The sequence below is a fragment of the Haliotis rufescens genome, unplaced genomic scaffold, assembly GCF_023055435.1.
Source record: "Haliotis rufescens isolate VD_foot unplaced genomic scaffold, xgHalRufe1.0.p SCAF_78, whole genome shotgun sequence".
NCBI classification, from domain to species: Eukaryota; Metazoa; Mollusca; class Gastropoda; order Lepetellida; family Haliotidae; genus Haliotis; species Haliotis rufescens.
This window is the reverse complement of record NW_025964370.1, coordinates 1,177,080-1,197,099: the sequence shown is the minus strand read 5'-3', so window position 1 is coordinate 1,197,099 and position 20,020 is coordinate 1,177,080. Positions and strand designations below refer to the sequence as shown.

At 35.6% G+C, this 20,020-nt stretch overlaps 1 protein-coding gene across 1 annotated transcript; it reads left to right on the top strand.

Annotated features, from left to right (window-relative positions):
* The first annotated feature begins 474 nt into the window (after nt 1-474).
* Nucleotides 475-19,504, top strand: LOC125376790 (deoxynucleoside triphosphate triphosphohydrolase SAMHD1-like). Its single transcript, XM_048388735.1, has 8 exons — nt 475-549; nt 5,099-5,225; nt 6,035-6,053; nt 9,426-9,444; nt 9,688-9,848; nt 10,018-10,127; nt 10,283-10,353; nt 19,277-19,504. The coding sequence occupies exons 1-8, from the start codon at nt 475-477 to the stop codon at nt 19,502-19,504; spliced, it is 810 nt and encodes a 269-aa protein (XP_048244692.1).
* The last annotated feature ends 516 nt before the right edge of the window (nt 19,505-20,020 follow it).

Sequence of the window (20,020 nt, the reverse complement as noted above, 5' to 3'; positions counted from 1 at the left end):
AATAACTCCGCATCTACAAGCCTTGATCTCGTCTAACTGCATCTGAAGGTGACTCTTATACCATCCAACATTACTATGATCTCGATCGCTTTGTACAGAGCTCGGATCGGCACCTTTATGCAACCTCGAGGGACACGCCAAGTTGAACTCGCTCACGACAGGTACACAAAGTGTGTCCATGGATCTGATACAAACCTGAGAGTTTTTGTATGTTTATACTTATTTACAACACACTTACTCTCTGCGTTTGCTCTTATGCAAATTCTGCAAGAAAAGTTTGAATTTTCAAGATTATTCAGTGCAGAGAATTTATTTTGCGAAGCCTGTTGTGATGATGACGTAACCAGATTTGAGTGCATTGTAACATCACGCTCCACCCAACAAGTCCGTGCATTTGATGCATTCACACTGGGAAGTAGTCATCCGCCGGCGGAAGTTGTGACCAGTATGCTCAATTGTTCAGGCGACTTCGAGATGAACCCGGGGCCGACAACACTCGACCAGGTACGTGACTCCATCCTGTCCGAACTCCGTCATGTGAAAACTGAAGTAAGTAATGAAATGGCAGAACTGAAATCTGAAATTAGAACACTCAGCGACAAATATTTGCATCTAGAAGGTCGGGTAACTGCGACAGAGACAGATGTTGACCTACTTAAGAAGAATAGTGGCGTAATGTATGACGATATTGATGCTTTGACAGAATAACAAGACATTATTCAGAACAGGTACAGTGATGTTGAGGAGGAACTTGACAAACTAGAAGCATACAGTAGACTTGACAATGTGATCTTTCACGGCATTCCAGAGGTTGAAAATGAAATGTCTGGAAAATCGGAAGATATTATTATCTCTTTCTTGAATGAACATGTGAAAACAAAGACGTGGCAAAAGTGTGATACCGCGCACACAGACTTGGGACTAAACGTCAAGACTCTACTAGACCCAGACCTCTTATCGCGAAATTCCAGGAATCCATTGATAAAGTCTACACATTGAAAGCAAGACCATCATTTAAAGAAGCAGGATTCAATATCGCAAGCGTCCTGATGATGAGACAACGCAGACGACTCAAAGAACTGGAGGGAACTGGTGTCCGTGGATATTACAAGAAACTCGTGACGGTTCCTGATACGCGTCCTTCCGTTGCCCGTCAGGATGTCCCCACAACACCAGCAAGAAACAGATCTGTACGTCGTCTCCAACAACGCGGTGTGAGAACCCTATCAAGTGAGAGAGGTGACAGATAGGATGGGGGCCAAGGCCAAATTTCATATGGATCAAATAGCAACTACACCGGTGATTGTGCGGACGCTTCTGTGAATCCATGCAGTGACGACGATGCGGTATTATCTTTGTTCCGCATATTATCGTGGAATGTAACCGGTCTTTATAGCAAGTACTCTGATGAGGATTTCCTATCATATCTACGGACCTTTGATATATTCTGTCTCACTGAAACTTTTGTTGTCGATAGAATACCTGAACTTTGGATCACAGGGTATAGCTTATTTTATTCAAGTGCAATTAGTTTATCCAGCTCCGGACGTTCTTGTGGCGGGGTATGTGTCGGTATAAAACATGAACTTCTAAGACCAAGTCATCCAATAGCTGTTAATGTTGACAACTTGTTATGTTTTAGACTCTCACGAAGTATACTGGACAGCACATGTGATATTTTATTGATTTGTGCTTATATACCACCTGAAGGGTCAACATACTACCGACATAAGGTCTTGATCAGTTAGAGTCTGTTCTTATAGATCATGTATCAGATATTGCTAATTGTCATGTTCTTCTGTGTGGTGACCTCAATTCCGGATGTGGAAACAAAAATAACTTCAGTGACTGATTCAGATAGTATTAATAATAGAGGTGATCCCTTTCCAGAGGAAAGTGTCCCTATTTCAGATAGGACGTCAGTAGACTCGGTTGTAAATAGATTTGGTCAACTTTTATTGAACGTTTGCAATGTTTTCAATCTGTGCATAGTTAATGGCCGTGTGAATGGGGATTTGCACGGAGAATTTACATTTGTAAGCCACCAGGAAAGTTGCGTTAATGATTATTTCATTTGTTCAGTTGATTTCTTCCATCATATTTCCTCATTATGTATTGGGGAAAACCCCTCTCTGACCATTTTTCTCTTGAATTATCTTGTCACATGAAATCAACAAGTAACAGTCTTGACCAGTGTAGTGACCAGCCTCTGGTAAAATATGTTTGAAATGATTTTCACGAATCTCGTTACTTGGATAATCTTAAGAGCTGTCTTAATCTGACTGAATTAATAGAATTTCTACATGTCGATATAGATAGGTCTTTGTCAAGCTTCGTAGACTATTTACTGAATTCCGCCAGCTGCAGGAAGAAAGCCTTATGCTCTAAGAATGGCTACATGATTAACAGACGTTATAGCATTGAATGTATGCAGGCAAAACGTGCTACGAGGCGAGCACTACGGAAATTTAGAAGTAACAAGTCTGCTGATAACAGAAAGAGTTACTGTTCCTTAAGAAATCGATATCAGTACGAAATCAGGTTATATAAGAATAAGATACGACACAATAGAATTGGACAGCTATGTAATGCAATGGGTAATGCTAAGAAACTTTGGAAAGAGGTTCGATCCATTAACATGAGAAACATCCCTGCTTGTAGCATTTCAAAAGCTGAATGGGCAATTCATTTTAAAGAAGCATTTTCAACAAATGACGTATTTGATCATACGTTTTTTGATGACATATATGGTCCTATAAATGAAGATGATTTCTTTTCTGAAATAGATCGGGAAATCCTTGAATCTGATATTCAACGTCATGAGATACTGACAGCAATTCAGTCACTTAAAAAACGTAAATCCCCGAGATGTGATAATATTGTTGCTGAAATGTTGCAATCATCAAGGGAGATAATTTTGCCCTATCTTACAGAATTGTTTAATATGATTTTTCGTTCAGGCGTATTTCCAAGTTCGTGGTCGAAGGGCATTGTTATACCTATTAATAAGAAAGGAGATGCTAGCAATGCAGATAATTATAGAGGTATAACATTAAACAGTATTTTGGGGAAAGTATTTACGAGTATATTAAACAACAGACTAACTTTATGGGCCAATATGAGGGATAGAATTCCAGAATATCAGGCTGGGTTTAGAAAACACTATTCAACTTCAGATCAAATTTTTACATTAAATGCAATTATAGAAAATTATTTGATGAAACGTGGGAGAAAACTCTATGTAGCTTTTGCTGATTTCCGGAAGGCTTTTGATTCTGTGAATCGTAATAAACTGTGGGTGTGCCTTAGAAGAGCTGGATTACGTGGCAAAATGTACCTGATTCTTAAAAGTATGTACTCTAATGTCAGGGCGTGTGTGCATTGTAAAGGTGATTTCACTGACTTTTTTGATTGTCCGCTTGGCTTGAAACAAGGATGCGTATAAAGTCCCATTCTATTTTCATTCTTCATTAACGAATTGTGTATAGAAATAATGAATAATGGTAAACACGGGGTCCAATTATGTCCGGATATTTTAGAATTGTTCTTTTTATTGTTTGATGATGATGTTATTCTTATATCACACTCAGTCTCAGGTCTTCAGAACCAATTAAACATTTTGACTGATTACACTGATGATTTGAAGTTAACTGTAAACTTTAGCTTCTGTCGAAAAATGGTTATATAAGGGTTCGAGGGTTAAAGTTGTTAGTAAGTATAAATACCTAGGTGTTTTGTTTACCAACACTTTAAGTATGGGTAGTCTTGTTCAGGATTTATCTGTAAGGGGTAAAAAAGCCATGGTCATGTTATTGTCAACTCTATCTAAACTCCAGCCTTTATCCCCAAGTATATTCTTTAAATTGTTTGACACACAGATACAACCAATACTTTTGTATGGCTCTGAATTATGGGGTTTTAAACATTTTAATACAATCGAAAAAGTACATCTTCTTGCTTGTAAATTGTTTTTAATGATTGGAGTCAACTCCCCTAATAATATTGTTTACGGAGAGTGCTGTAGATATCCTTTGTACATTAATTCATATATTCGTTGTATCAGATATTGGCTAAAAATACTTACTATGCACAAACAGCGACTGCCAAGGAAAGCTTACAATATGTTATACAACTATGATAATCTGGGTTACAAGACTTGGGCATCAAATATTCGGGTACTTTTGTTCTCAAATGGCTTTGGCTATGCTTGGATTTATCAAGGAGTTGGTAACACCTGTATGTTTGTAAATATGTTCAAAGAAAGAATTGTAAATACCTTTTATCAAACATGGATGTCTAATTTAAATGCAAGTAGCAGATATGATGTGTATAGATCATTCAAATCCTTACTGGAGCCTGAAAAATATTTAAGTGTTCTTTGTAATTTAAATCTACGTTCAACATTCACGCGTTTTCGTATGGGACTGAGTGATATTAGAGTAAATACCGGAAGAAGACAAAATACGTTAAAATCTATGCGTTTGTGTCCATTATGTGATATGGGTGTTGAGGACGAATTTCATGTACTTTTTATCTGTGAGTTTTACCAAGATATCCGAAAACGTTTTATACCCGCTAAATACCTTAAACAGCAATGTACCACATCCCTTTTATCACTTATGTCTAATCAATCTTCTGATGTAATCTACAGCCTAGCTCAATTTCACCACCAAGCACTCAATATTCGTCAAGAACTTGTAAATACAAATGTCTAGCTCCTAGAATGCACATATGTTGAAAGTATGTATACATTGTATGTGGTTGTATATAGGCCGGAGGCCTTTCATACAATAAACTTCTTGTCTTGTATTGCCCATTTGACTGTAAACTTAAAACCGTGTGTTTAAATAAAATGTAATGATTAATCAGGAACATTGTGGCTCATTTTCTGATTTCACAACTTTGTACTGTGCAAACCGATTTTAGATTAACCTTGTAACAGTACAGTTTACATTGTTCATAATAAAATGTACACTATACCAACCAGAATGTCCCCAAACCACCTTTTATCACACACTAAACATAATACAATATACAGAATAAATGTTCACAATACAAAGTACCATACCATCTGTACATTGTTGCAATGTCATTTCAGATATTTGCAAACATGTCTGAGAATCAACCTGAGGCAGGAGATAAACGGAAGGCGGGAATTGTAGAAGGAGGTGACCCAGAGGCTTCCTCCACAAAGCAAAGTCGGCTCAAGAATGTTGTTCAGTCTGGTAAGTCGTATATTTAAACTGAACCAAAAGTTCTAAGTTTGAATGTGAACTATTACAACATTGTTCCCTTAAAATCAGAATAACCGAATGTATGTGCTTTCTTAAAGTTGCAACATTCAAGGCCTTCAAGGCCTTAGAAAAGCTGTCAAAAATGTATTTCTCTTGCTTGTTCCATGTCCTTGTGACAGGCACCACCGGTGTGGCAGGAGACACTCACCTTTTCGCGAACACCTGGTTCATGCATAGGATATAGTCAAAATCGTACAATGGATTGTGAATCGTATTATTTCGTGTGATCTTGGAAAGGATTTTGTCACTTTATTTTGTAAATAATTTGACAGGTAATGTCAACCTGAGATAAGTTCTTTTTTTTGTTTTGACCATGAATGGTACAAGTTCAGAATAATCTCCCTCTACCACATGCTCTCTTGGGAGCCACCCAGTTCCTCCGGCATGGGTCGTTGCTTCTGCTATTGATCAATGGTTTGTCTTGTGCGAACACGATTGTTTACACATTGCTGTGATGTAGCTAGAATACTGCTATATAATGTTCACTCTCTCTGTGGGAAAATACTTCTGCAGTAAGATTGATCTGTCCGTGTAAGTCTGTAATTTCAGTTGACTCATAGACATGGTGAAGGCTACAAGGCTAAAACTGTCGTCGTCTTGCAAAATATATAATTGTCATTTCAGTTAAGATCAAGAGCTTTCAAGTTTGATGTTGATAAAATAAACGTCTGTGTGATAGGAACGACATTTGATTACATCTACTTAGAGGAATCGATATATTTTGCTATTATTACTTTCAGGTACCTCAAGTGGCCCAGTGTGAGTATTTCATGCATGTCTTTGCTAATGTGTTTAGTTCAATGTAACATTTAACCAAAGTGCCTTCTTTACAATAATGCATAGCGCTTTTGTACAAACATTATGCATTCATTTTCTGTGACACTTATCTGTTGAATACTGTCAAAGTACGTACGAAGACACCTTATAAATTTTCATTCGAAGTCGTACCGTCATGTATTGGGGATTAAATGAGTAAGTAATAGTAAATGCACGAGTTTTTGATAGGCATTTAGAAGTGATACACATAAGGAAGAGAATTTATGGATGTCAACTCCTTTATCATTAGGAACACAACGTTTGTGATCATATGCTCACTCCTTCATCAGGTGAATGAATGCTATGAGGCAGAGAGTATATATATATATATATATATATATATACTCTCTGCCTCATAGCATTCATTCACCTGATGAATATATATATATACCATTGATGTGACTAGGGAAACTATTATATAAATAGGCAAATATATATATGTAATATATTGTAATATATATATATATTGTACATGTAAGGACAACAAAAGTAATAAGGTAAGAAAATGTGGGAATTTAAAGGGGCACTGATCTAACGCAATTCCCCGGGACTGGTTGTTGCCTTTGTTATTGTTTTTTCCCAGTGAGTACCCGGATGTATAGCAGAAATCTAGACTAGTTCGCGACCTCTGCTGCGCCATTCGTAAGCGCATTAGTCGCTTTTATGGGTAGTAATAAAATGAACAACAAAATGAAATACAGATTTCGAGATAATAAGGAAATGTAGGTATCTTTGTGGGTAGCATCGGTAATGGTGACGAATGGTCACTTGCTTGGTAATTTTGCGATTTTCGTTTACACTATTTTGACTTGCAACACAAAGTAAATATTTCACCTGAGCATTGCTTTTTTTATAGTGTGTATTTTCTTTTACTGTCAAATGTGTAACAAATTTATTAAACGTCTAAATATTCAGTTATTTTACAAAGCGACTGAAAACATTTCCATCTGTATTATTATGATAACGAATTCCAAACATTTTGATGTTTAATGTCATCACCAAGAGACTGAAAATGTTACGTTGAGAAAAGTACATTTCTATGTTGTTTGGCTTCTAATCATACATTATAATCTGTTGTGATGTTTGTAGGCCCTTTTGGTCGTCTTAATCAATCTGGACAGATTTTTTAGTCAAAATGACTGAAATATTTACACATTTTATAAATTGCCTGAGAGAATCACATTTTACAAATTGACGGTAATATATACACGCTTACAAAGGAAAAGACCTGTGAAAACAACGTCTATCGCGCATTGAAGAATTTCCCAACCAAGACATAGAGAAACAAGAACGAATCGGTTCAAATGAAGGAAAACAAAATGCAAATATCATAATTACAACCTACCAAATTTATGTGTATAAATTTTAGGCAGCTTCCTTGTTCGAGGAATCTATCCGTGAATATCCACACAAAGGAACAATATCCCACTCGTCTGCAGATGTACAAAGAAACTTATTCGATGTCACGTGTCTCAGTGACAATCAAATAATTTTAAAGATATATATCGTTTCGGGATATTATAACCCGTGTTCGTTTCTCAACTGATCACTTGGATTGTTTCAGGTGTTTTATATAGGTGTCAAGTCTCAATGGTCGGCTGAGAAAGCCCACGTGACAACTATTTTCATAACGTTCACGGTTCCTAAAAAATCCATTGAGTGATAGATAACAATTATAAGTTAACCCTTTGAACAAAGTATGTTGTTTTGACATCGGCACTTCGCGCCATGATATGAGTGTATTCCCTTTGTTTTAGTAAACCTAGACATGTAAACACTCACTCTTGACATATCCACTGTGCAAGATAACAGTGATTAATCAATCAACGTATTTTCTGTTAATCCTTTGATGACTAGGAACGTTCCGTTGATTTACAAAAAAATAAATCAACTGATCATTCATCTCTTGCTGGGCTGCCACGTGCATATTACATAACACACATTTCACCTCACTTCAACCCTGGATTTAGATTGAATAATTACCCCAGACACAATAAATGCCAAATGGGAACCTTTGTCAGGTTATCTAAGTGGTGCTACCACTAATTGTACCTGTAATAAATTCATTAACTGAGCATCAAGTGAATGACGACACATACACAAGTGAAGGGTTATACGAGAAAACGTGGATGTCAACAAGGGAGTAGTAATCGTATTATCGACGCAAGCCGAAATCCGAAAATGCTTTCACTGCATGGATACTTTTTTTAGTATAAAACTATAACCATCTGGGGTATTTCCAAATGACGACATCCGATGAGCTTCGCCGTTCTTTTTGTCTGCTTGTTTATGCTGAAGAAATTAATTAACCTGTGCCCTTTGTCGAAATCTTCATAGATCACAGTTAACCAATCAGTGTTTATGCAAAAATGCTTAAAACAAATATTGCCTCCAGCCTCCAAGTTTATTTAGCTGTCCTTGCAGACGGTAGCCCAGTCTCTGGTCACGCTCAGTTGCGTTGCGTATCATCCGGGTACTCACGGGGGAAAAAACAATAACAAAGGCAACAACCAGTCCGGGGAATTGCGTTAGATCAGTGCACCTTTAACAAGGGAAGCCAACAGATAATTGGCGCTTATAGGTGATTAACAATAGACAATGGAAGTCAACACTTTATAGTAATTAGCGCTGATGGAAGCCAGGACTTAAATTATCACTGATTAGTAATTGGCAATGGGCAAACGTGAGGCCGGGGGTAATTGGCACTTATAGGTAAACGAATAGAAAGCGATATGGGCAAATGGATGCCAGCTAGATAATAAGCACAGACAAAGAAAGACCAAAGCAATAAGCCCCCAGCACGAGGCAGATAGTTTCCCTACTCACAGTTCATGGCTGGCTGGTGTCTCCTGATGCCAATGGCTTCTTGTAGTTTTCTTTGTTGCCAGTTATTGTTGTTGGAGTAAGCATATACTCCGAAATGTTGTTTTCCTAATAATAAAGAAGTTGACATCCATAAATTCTCTTCGTCAGTAGTGAGTGAGTGAGTTGGGTTTAACGCCGCTTTTAACAGTATTCCAGTTATATCGCGGCGTGTCAGCTTAATGTGGGAGGAAAGCCCGAAGTGGTGCAGGTCTCAGACGTTTACCACTTCGGTGAAACCCACGAGCACGGGTATGGTGCTGACAAACCTAGAAACATAATCGGGGTGAACCGGGATTCGAACCCACAATCATAGGTTTCTGGCGTGCCTAAGGGACGCAACTCTGCACAGCGAATCGCGGCGCCTTAGACAACTGGGCCACCCGTGCCGCCTTCTTCGTCAGTAAATGCATGGATATATATCATACATATGTGAATGTTTTCTTTCTGCAGACAAGATTCCAGTTCAAAGGTAGGCATTGTTACCTCAGGCAGAGTACCTCAATCGTACTATCGACTTGATATATTTAATAGCACAGATACAAATATGAAATTTTGGAGCTCGATAGTCACATGTTGCCGTTGTACAAAGGCATTGTCCTGTCACATAAGGCCACAAGGTTTCGCTGAACTCAGTTTCTCGTGTTTTTAAGGACATATACAATATATTGTTAAACCCAAGGAAGCACCTGATTCAACCTTATTTTATTCTTAGATCTTCAAGGATCCTGTTCACGGAACTATAACGGTGACGGGTTTGTGTGTGAAGATAATAGACACCCCGCAGTTTCAGAGGTTGAGGTATTTGAAGCAACTTGGAGGAGATTACTTTGTATATCCGGGCGCAGCACACAACAGGTTTGAGCACAGCATCGGGTAAGTTATATCACAATGGCGATGTCAAAAATAGTGCCCATAAAACCCTTCCTTGAGCATATTCTGAGGACATGAATAACTTGTCAAACATAGCTTGTTATAAGTTGTATTTTTTTTTTCTGTAATTCTTAATGCGCGGTACAGATGTAAACTGTGTTTGTTACAACAGAACCTACTATCTGGCTGGAACATTTGCTCGGATTCTGCAACAGGAATATCCGGAACTGGAGGACGATGAAATCAAGTGCATTGAAATAGCAGGACTGTGCCACGATCTTGGTAATTAGTGGACTTTTTTTCAAAATCACAATACATTTTGATCTCGATACAGGCTATTTCAAAGGGGAAAGAAAGTTAAATAAACATTTCTATAGACAGAAAGATACTGACACGACACGAATATGTGCACTAGATGTACGCTTTTGTTCTTTAAGGACACGGCCCATTCTCCCACGTCTTTGACAACTTCTTTATACCTCGTGTGGTGCCAGGCAGCAAGTGGAAGGTATATACATTTTATGTCCATAGGGGGATGTCATTTCTGTCACGAGATGAAATGTAACAATTCCTGTACGAAACAGTAAACGTTAACAGCAGGCGTTGTTAAAAAATCCTTATAATATTTGTAAATTTATGAAATTCAAAATATCAGCACGCTTAAGTACAACATGACAAGTATTTTTATTTTCCATGGCGAGCTCGCATAAAATATGTTTCTTATTTTGTTACACTTTGTAGCTTCCCATGGGACTAGATACCTGTCTGTCAGACAAATGCAGGAATAGTGATATAGTAAGATAGAAAGTAGCTTCCAATGGGACTAGATACCTGTCTGTCAGACAAATGCAAGAATATTGATATAGTAAGATAGAAAGCAAACATAAAGCAAACAGACAAATGCAAGAATAGTGATATAGTAAGATAGAAAGCAAACATAAAGCAAACAGACAAATGCAGGAATAGTGATAGAGTAAGATAGAAAGCAAACATAAAGCAAACATAAAGCAAACAGACAAATGCAAGAATAGTGATATAGTAGTGAGTGAGTGAGTATGGTTTTACGCCGCTTTTAGCAATATTCCAGCAATATCACGGCGGGGGACATAGTGATATAGTAAGATAGAAAGCAAACATAAAGCAAACAGACAAATGCAGGACTAGTGATATAGTAAGATAGAAAGCAAACATAAAGCAAACAGACAAATGCAGGAATAGTGATAAAGTAAGATAGAAAGCAATTATAAAGCAAACAGACAAATGCAAGTATAGTGATATAGTAAGATAGAAAGCAAACATAAAGCAAACAGACAAATGCAAGAATAGTGATATAGTAAGATGGAAAGCAAACATAAAGCAAACAGACAAATGCAGGAATAGTGATATAGTAAGATTGAAAGCAAACATAAAGCAAACAGACAAATGCAGGAATAGTGATATAGTAAGATAGAAAGCAAACATAAAGCAAACAGACAAATGCAGGAATAGTGATATAGTAAGATAGAAAGCAAACATAAAGCAAACATCAAGCAAACAGACAAATGCAAGAATAGTGATATAGTAAGATAGAAAGCAAACATAAAGCAAACAGACAAATGCAGGAATAGTGATATAGTAAGATAGAAAGCAAACATAAAGCAAACAGACAAATGCAAGAATAGTGATATAGTAAGATAGAAAGCAAACATAAAGCAAACAGACAAATGCAGGAATAGTGATATAGTAAGATAGAAAGCAAACATAAAGCCAACAGACAAATGCAAGAATAGTGATATAGTAAGATAGAAAGCAAACATAAAGCAAACATAAAGCAAACAGACAAATGCAAGAATAGTGATATAGTAAGATAGAAAGCAAACATAAAGCCAACAGACAAATGCAGGAATAGTGATATAGTAAGATAGAAAGCAAACATAAAGCAAACAGACAAATGCAAGAATATTGATATAGTAAGATAGAAAGCAAACATAAAGCAAACAGACAAATGCAAGAATAGTGATATAGTAAGATAGAAAGCAAACATAAAGCAAACAGACAAATGCAGGAATAGTGATAGAGTAAGATAGAAAGCAAACATAAAGCAAACATAAAGCAAACAGACAAATGCAAGAATAGTGATATAGTAAGATAGAAAGCAAACATAAAGCAAACAGACAAATGCAGGAATAGTGATATAGTAAGATAGAAAGCAAACATAAAGCAAACAGACAAATGCAGGAATAGTGATAGAGTAAGATAGAAAGCAAACATAAAGCAAACATAAAGCAAACAGACAAATGCAAGAATAGTGATATAGTAAGATAGAAAGCAAACATAAAGCCAACAGACAAATGCAGGAATAGTGATATAGTAAGATAGAAAGCAAACATAAAGCAAACAGACAAATGCAAGAATATTGATATAGTAAGATAGAAAGCAAACATAAAGCAAACAGACAAATGCAAGAATAGTGATATAGTAAGATAGAAAGCAAACATAAAGCAAACAGACAAATGCAGGAATAGTGATAGAGTAAGATAGAAAGCAAACATAAAGCAAACATAAAGCAAACAGACAAATGCAAGAATAGTGATATAGTAAGATAGAAAGCAAACATAAAGCAAACAGACAAATGCAGGAATAGTGATATAGTAAGATAGAAAGCAAACATAAAGCAAACAGACAAATGCAGGAATAGTGATAAAGTAAGATAGAAAGCAAACATAAAGCAAACAGACAAATGCAAGTATAGTGATATAGTAAGATAGAAAGCAAACATCAAGCAAACAGACAAATGCAAGAATAGTGATATAGTAAGATAGAAAGCAAACATAAAGCAAACAGACAAATGCAGGAATAGTGATATAGTAAGATAGAAAGCAAACATAAAGCCAACAGACAAATGCAAGAATAGTGATATAGTAAGATAGAAAGCAAACATAAAGCAAACAGACAAATGCAAGAATAGTGATATAGTAAGATAGAAAGCAAACATAAAGCAAACATAAAGCAAACAGACAAATGCAAGAATAGTGATATAGTAAGATAGAAAGCAAACATAAAGCCAACAGACAAATGCAGGAATAGTGATATAGTAAGATAGAAAGCAAACATAAAGCAAACAGACAAATGCAAGAATATTGATATAGTAAGATAGAAAGCAAACATAAAGCAAACAGACAAATGCAAGAATAGTGATATAGTAAGATAGAAAGCAAACATAAAGCAAACAGACAAATGCAGGAATAGTGATAGAGTAAGATAGAAAGCAAACATAAAGCAAACATAAAGCAAACAGACAAATGCAAGAATAGTGATATAGTAAGATAGAAAGCAAACATAAAGCAAACAGACAAATGCAGGAATAGTGATATAGTAAGATAGAAAGCAAACATAAAGCAAACAGACAAATGCAGGAATAGTGATAAAGTAAGATAGAAAGCAAACATAAAGCAAACAGACAAATGCAAGTATAGTGATATAGTAAGATAGAAAGCAAACATCAAGCAAACAGACAAATGCAAGAATAGTGATATAGTAAGATTGAAAGCCAACATAAAGCAAACAGACAAATGCAGGAATAGTGATATAGTAAGATAGAAAGCAAACATAAAGCAAACAGACAAATGCAAGAATAGTGATATAGTAAGATAGAAAGCAAACATAAAGCAAACAGACAAATGCAGGAATAGTGATATAGTAAGATGGAAAGCAAACATAAAGCAAACAGACAAATGCAGGAATAGTGATATAGTAAGATAGAAAGCAAACATAAAGCAAACAGAAAAATGCAAGAATAGTGATATAGTTAGATAGAAAGCAAACATAAAGCAAACAGACAAATGCAAGAATAGTGATATAGTAAGATAGAAAGCAAACATAAAGCAAACAGACAAATGCAAGAATAGTGATATAGTAAGATAGAAAGCAAACATAAAGCAAACAGACAAATGCAGGAATAGTGATATAGTAAGATAGAAAGCAAACATAAAGCAAACAGACAAATGCAGGAATAGTGATATAGTAAGATAGAAAGCAAACATAAAGCAAACATCAAGCAAACAGACAAATGCAAGAATAGTGATATAGTAAGATAGAAAGCAAACATAAAGCAAACAGACAAATGCAGGAATAGTGATATAGTAAGATAGAAAGCAAACATAAAGCAAACAGACAAATGCAAGAATAGTGATATAGTAAGATAGAAAGCAAACATAAAGCAAACAGACAAATGCAGGAATAGTGATATAGTAAGATAGAAAGCAAACATAAAGCAAACAGACAAATGCAAGAATAGTGATAAAGTAAGATAGAAAGCAAACATAAAGCAAACCATAGAGGTGAGTAAAATGGACGGCCTCTGTGGTCCATCGGATAGAGCATCTGCCCGGTGAGTGGAAGGTCGGCCCCAGCCCACGCTATGTCACAAGACGCTAAAAAATGGTATTTGTTGTTACCCTGCCTGGCGCTTAATGTTAAAGTGCGCCATGGTATCTCAGTGGGCCACTATTGACCTTTTTCCCACTTTCGCCATCTTGGATCGAAAACGAGGCTTGGAGAGCATAGCTCCATGCAGTGAGAGTCGCATCAGCTCATAGGGAACAGACAGCATGTTGTGCATTTCACTGATGGACATTTTAAACAAACAAAAAATGGTATCCTCTGTATCTTATACAGAAGATAATTCACATTAAATCATGAGGTCCAACTAAAATATGCCTGTAATACACTGGAATTAGCATTTTGTTGACAGGATCCCGGAAGTGAATCGAAAGGTGCATTTCGAGATACGTATTTCAGAATTAGATTATTTTATCATAACCTCGTCAGCATATAGGTACAATGTGACAGTACATTCAATGACAGAAGTTTTGTATCGTAAATAAACCGCATAACATGAAACACGTCAGTGTACTTTTGCAAAATTGCTCAGTCAATGCGTGGCTTGGCAAACTCTAGTTCAAGATTGAGATCATGTTTATTTCACGTTTCATAGTGGTGTTTGCTGCACAACGCACTATCTTTTTGCTATGAGTCCAGTTGACAAAAGACACTTTTCCTGCTAAGATTTTCATTTTAACATATTACAATGTTAATTATGAAAATAATTTGTGTGTCAAAATAAATTTTCAGAAGGGGCGATAACTCTATTCAGTGTGTACAATGACAGATGATACTTTCAAACATCACTTACTTAACTGATTATTGCCGATTGAGATTGCACCATGCACGACAAAAGTAATAATGTGTGAACTGTTTAAAATAAGTTAAAAGGAAACTAAAAATTGATAAATATAAATAATGTATGAAATTGAAGAAATATAAGAATTGATACAACTACCAACTTCTTGAACACCCTCACCTTATCCTGTATGATGATAGGGGTAATTGTATATCAAAAGGAAGCTACTAATACATTTATCCTGAATAGTTTGAAAATGTCTTGATCAGATATGAGTCCAGATAAAATAACAAAAGATAAAAAGGAATCAAACTTAAGTTGGTAATCAAGCCAAGATAAAATATATGTATCGGTACAAATTATGTTGATGGATAATCTGGATTTCTCATATTTAACAAAGAAAAACAAACCAAAATTTTCATATCTTTATTTCTCACAATATAAGTTTTCAAAACTTAACATGGACTGGGTGTCTTTGTCAGTCAAAAGCACCTTATTAAATTCCAGGAGAAAACAAATGGTACAATGTGCTTTTTCAGTGTCCGATAAATGTTGGCCATGTTGATTTGTGAGTGAATAAGTCTTTTCACTTCCTCGTCCTATTTAAGAGAAATATGACAGGAAGCACATTTGTTGATTAAATGATTATGGCTTTTCTCGTCCTTTGACAGGACGCACATTGTAACCATTGTGTTACTGTCAGCAGAAAGCTCCACCTGACATCCGTCACCGGATACTAGTACTTCATTGTGTTGACTCGCTGGCCTGAAATGAATAATTCAATAATATTGTAATAATATTCCTACTTCAATAACATTTTTTATAAACAATGCATATTCACCTTCTCTCAAAATATTGCTTATTTAGAAAACAACATTCTTCTGAAATAGAGAAGTTTAAGGAAAATTAATCACAGTGTGTAACATTATATGCTACTTAAGAACAATCTTGAAAGAATCAATTCATCTGATATATCGAAAACACAAACAGTATATTCTTTGTAAACAGTAAACACAACAGATGCATCAATTGAATGACAGTGTACTACAGCTCTTTATATCAATGTCACACAGAAATTCACTATTGTTTTAATGAAACACGTTTTGATATTTGTATTACCGGTATGTATTTAATCATGAAATACTTTGTTTAGTCTGACCATGTTGAAAACATACTTTCGCTGAAGTGAAAATCAGGTGAAATATCACGTTTTGTCACACCTATAGTCAGTCTGCCTCATTGACACTATGGTTTTCTGAGTAAGGTCATGAAGATCACAAAGAAAATATAAGACTTGAATTTATTTTGTCAAATGCAATGTTTATCCCTTCATGTGCTTTACTAAAGTTGATATCTTGACTTGAAAATATTAATTTTGTCAGATCAAAAGATGAAATATTATTAAACATATTTTATTGTCCAAAAAGACAAAGGGCAGCACTTATTACCGCCTTCTCCCTATATACAGTTATACATAATATTGCATAATGAAAATGAACAATTTACAGTTGAAGCTTCACATTGTGGAAACATAGTGCGCAATATATATACAGTGCTCATATGAAGGATATGTACAATGTGCTGGAAAGTGAAGACAGTGTGCATCTCATACATATGCTAATATTATACATTTTAGTATTGTATATAGATTTAACAATATTAATGAATAACAGTTTGGAAACAATAATATGCTAGCTACTGAATCTGTTAGTCATTTCTATAAATTTGTGTACAGACAAAAATATTTTTGTATTCAGGAAAACATCTAAGTTTGGATCACCAAAAAGAATACTATGTAGAGTTTTTTGTCCTCCAAGATTATCGATAGCTGTCAGTAATGTCTCCCTAAAATCATCATATAAGGTACATTCGAAGAAGAAATGGAATGAATTTTCGCAAGGAGCATGCTATACAAGGAGCATGAGATAAATTCATGCTATCATCGTTATTTGACAAGGAAAACAAATTTCTTCTATGTATTTATATTTTTTTATTTTTCTCGTTTTGATTGAATTATAAAAAAATATCAAAATGATCACACCACTTGACTTGATTGAAATAAACTAAAGTTCTAAAGATTGTTAACAATAGTAAAATATTACACCATAACAATATAATTATTGCAAAATGACACAGTAAGCACAACTATATTCTTATATATAAATTGATATGATTAATAATCAATAATACATGGCAATTGCTTGCACAAAAGAAATCTTTTGGTTTTAAAAGTTTCAAAACATGTTTGTGGACATAAAACCAGATAGGTTTCACAATTAAACAAAGGGAATAAATGAGTTATGATTGCAATACGCAGGGGAATTAAAAATAATTATTTTGATACTTAAAGTTTTTAGTAATGTCAATATCAATTTATGCATTTGAAATATATTTGAATACAAACTGTTAAAGAGTTATCTGTTTCTGTAAATTATATAAAGATCACATGTAGATTGAACATTTACTGGACATTAATTAGTTGGGTTTTTGTTCATTTCATGACATGATTAAATTGGTACAGTAAAGTAAATATCATTTTGGTAGAAATATTAATTGTTACCAAAATTGCAGATCAAACTGTACTCTACTTTAAATATTTACACACCCTTTATGTAATAATTCAGTTGAAATATTACGCCTCATGCTATCTAATCTGTCAACATTGACAATCAAAATATCAACTGTTCACAATCACAACAGCACAAGTAGATCTAGAGGTCTAATATTTTATTGGAATGCATTTGAGTCCATTACAATTTACATCAAATACGCAACAGATGCAAACTTCTGATTTGTTACGATTGTAAATTCTCAGTAGGTTACAATTTGATACAGTGTTCCCGTTTACCGGTAATTACCAGTTATTTTACCGGTAAAATTAGGCTTGGACCGGTAATTCATCTGACTGCCAGTCCCTGTGGACTGGCAAATATAGTACTTATCTTTGTTGTTGAACAAAAAATCGGTGATATTCATATATTCAGATATAAGTTCATATTTCGAACAATGTCTGCTTGTCTGTTACCATCAGGGTTTCCCCTTGTCATTTCTAGGTTAAATATCCAGTTGTATCAACTTTGTTTGAAAATATTAAAAAATAAAGAGAATAATTGTGACTGTGTGAATGATGTATAGAGCTAAATAAGTTACTTCAAAGATTATAATTTGCACTGAACATGAAGTTGAAAGAATTAAAACCAAATAATTTTCATATGTTTTTTAATTGTTGAAAGTTGGGACTGGCAAAAATTAGAGGGGACTGGTAATTTTTAGAGTTGCCAGTCCACAAGGACTTGCAGTTTCAAAAGCCAGTGGGAACACTGTGATACATTATATCAACATATCAATTTAGTTAGTTTCTGACATATATCTAGATATGGTCAAAAGATCAATATTTCGACTTCAAATACAACCCGCAAAGTTATTTAAACTCACAATAAATAGTTTGGCTTAATGGTGTGATAACAATGAATAATATTATTCTTTACAAGATTTCAGTAGCATTTGTATTAAGTCTACTGAGCTACCATAAACTGCACTGGGAGTTACCAGGTGGTCATGGATATTTTAAATTGAAATCACAACAGAACGGCCAGACTCAAATTTATATCGATAAGGAGACCAGATAACAGTAGAATAGTTTGTCAATAAGAATAATGTTCAATACTTACGATAAATGTAATGTACCGGGGTGGTTAAATTGTCGCAGTTTGTTCGAATTGCGTGCCTTGTTGACATCTCCATGTGTTTCATGTGCTATCCAGCCTTCACCTTCTGCTCTCCAAGCCTCGCTTTCAAACCGGAAGTAGCGAAGTGTGAAAAAGGTCAATATAATCGGCATTAGTCTGGACTATAAGCATCCCACACAAACACGCACAGTATGTCACCATGTGTGAGCAATATCACCGATCCCGACGTCAAATCTCACCTCACCCTAAATATACTGATGTATAAAAGTGGACCATGTGTTTGTCACTTGTGAGCATCTTTTACAATGCTATATGTTACAGGATCATGCATGTGAAAGATGAACGTGTGCTCGAAAACAGGAAAACAAGGCCTTTTCTTTATGAAGCAAGTATTTCATACAACCGTCAATATTTAGGGAAATATGAGCAGAATTGGTTTGTTGATAATTAAATAAATACAATGTAAATACTAAAATATGAAGTTACCAGGACATAAGCACATTTTCCGACATTATTACCATCTTGTCAAATCTCTCTAAGATATATACATTAGTGTATAATACATAATGTTTTATCACCAGATTGTCAACAACGCCCAAACGGGAATTGACGTAGACAAGTGGGACTACTTTGCTCGCGACTGTCACATGATGGGCATAAAAAATAACTTCGACCACGACAGGTACATGAAGCTGGCGCGTATAATCCTCGTCGAAGAAGAAGGCGGCAAAGTGCCCCGGATCTGTGCAAGAGACAAGGTAATCCATCCATCTGCATTGGCTATAGCCTTAGTGTTGAGGGACTCATAACAGGTTACACCTTACACCAGTGTACATCGTCATATTATCGCCGACTACAACAGTAACATCATATTAGAATGGTTAACCTCTCGGCTTTGTGACTATTAACATCATATTAGAATTGTTAACCTCTCGGCTTTGTGACTATTAACATATTCATAAACAAGACTCCCCTTGGTGCATCTGTCCCCATGAGTGGGCTGACCGCAGCTTTGCAGATTTCGAGACTGTACAAGTGATGGCTACAACACATCTGTCCCCATGAGTGGGCTGACCGCAGCTTTGCAGATTTCGAGACTGTACAAGTGATGGCTACAACACATCTGTCCCCATGAGTGGGCTCACCACAGCTTTGCAGATTTCGAGACTGTACAAGTGATGGCTACAACACATCTGTCCCCATGAGTGGGCTCACCACAGCTTTGCAGATTTCGAGACTGTACAAGTGATGGCTACAACACATCTGTCCCCAAGAGTGGGCTCACCGCAGCTTTGCAGATTTCGAGACTGTACAAGTGATGGATA

Bases quoted from the DNA above. Each gene is read 5' to 3' on its own strand.
- LOC125376790 (XM_048388735.1), top strand. From the start codon at position 475: ATGAACCCGGGGCCGACAACACTCGACCAGGTACGTGACTCCATCCTG. The intron at 10,128-10,282 runs GTAATTAGTGGA...TTGTTCTTTAAG, and splicing joins AGGACTGTGCCACGATCTTG to GACACGGCCCATTCTCCCAC. The intron at 10,354-19,276 runs GTATATACATTT...TTTTATCACCAG, and splicing joins TGCCAGGCAGCAAGTGGAAG to ATTGTCAACAACGCCCAAAC.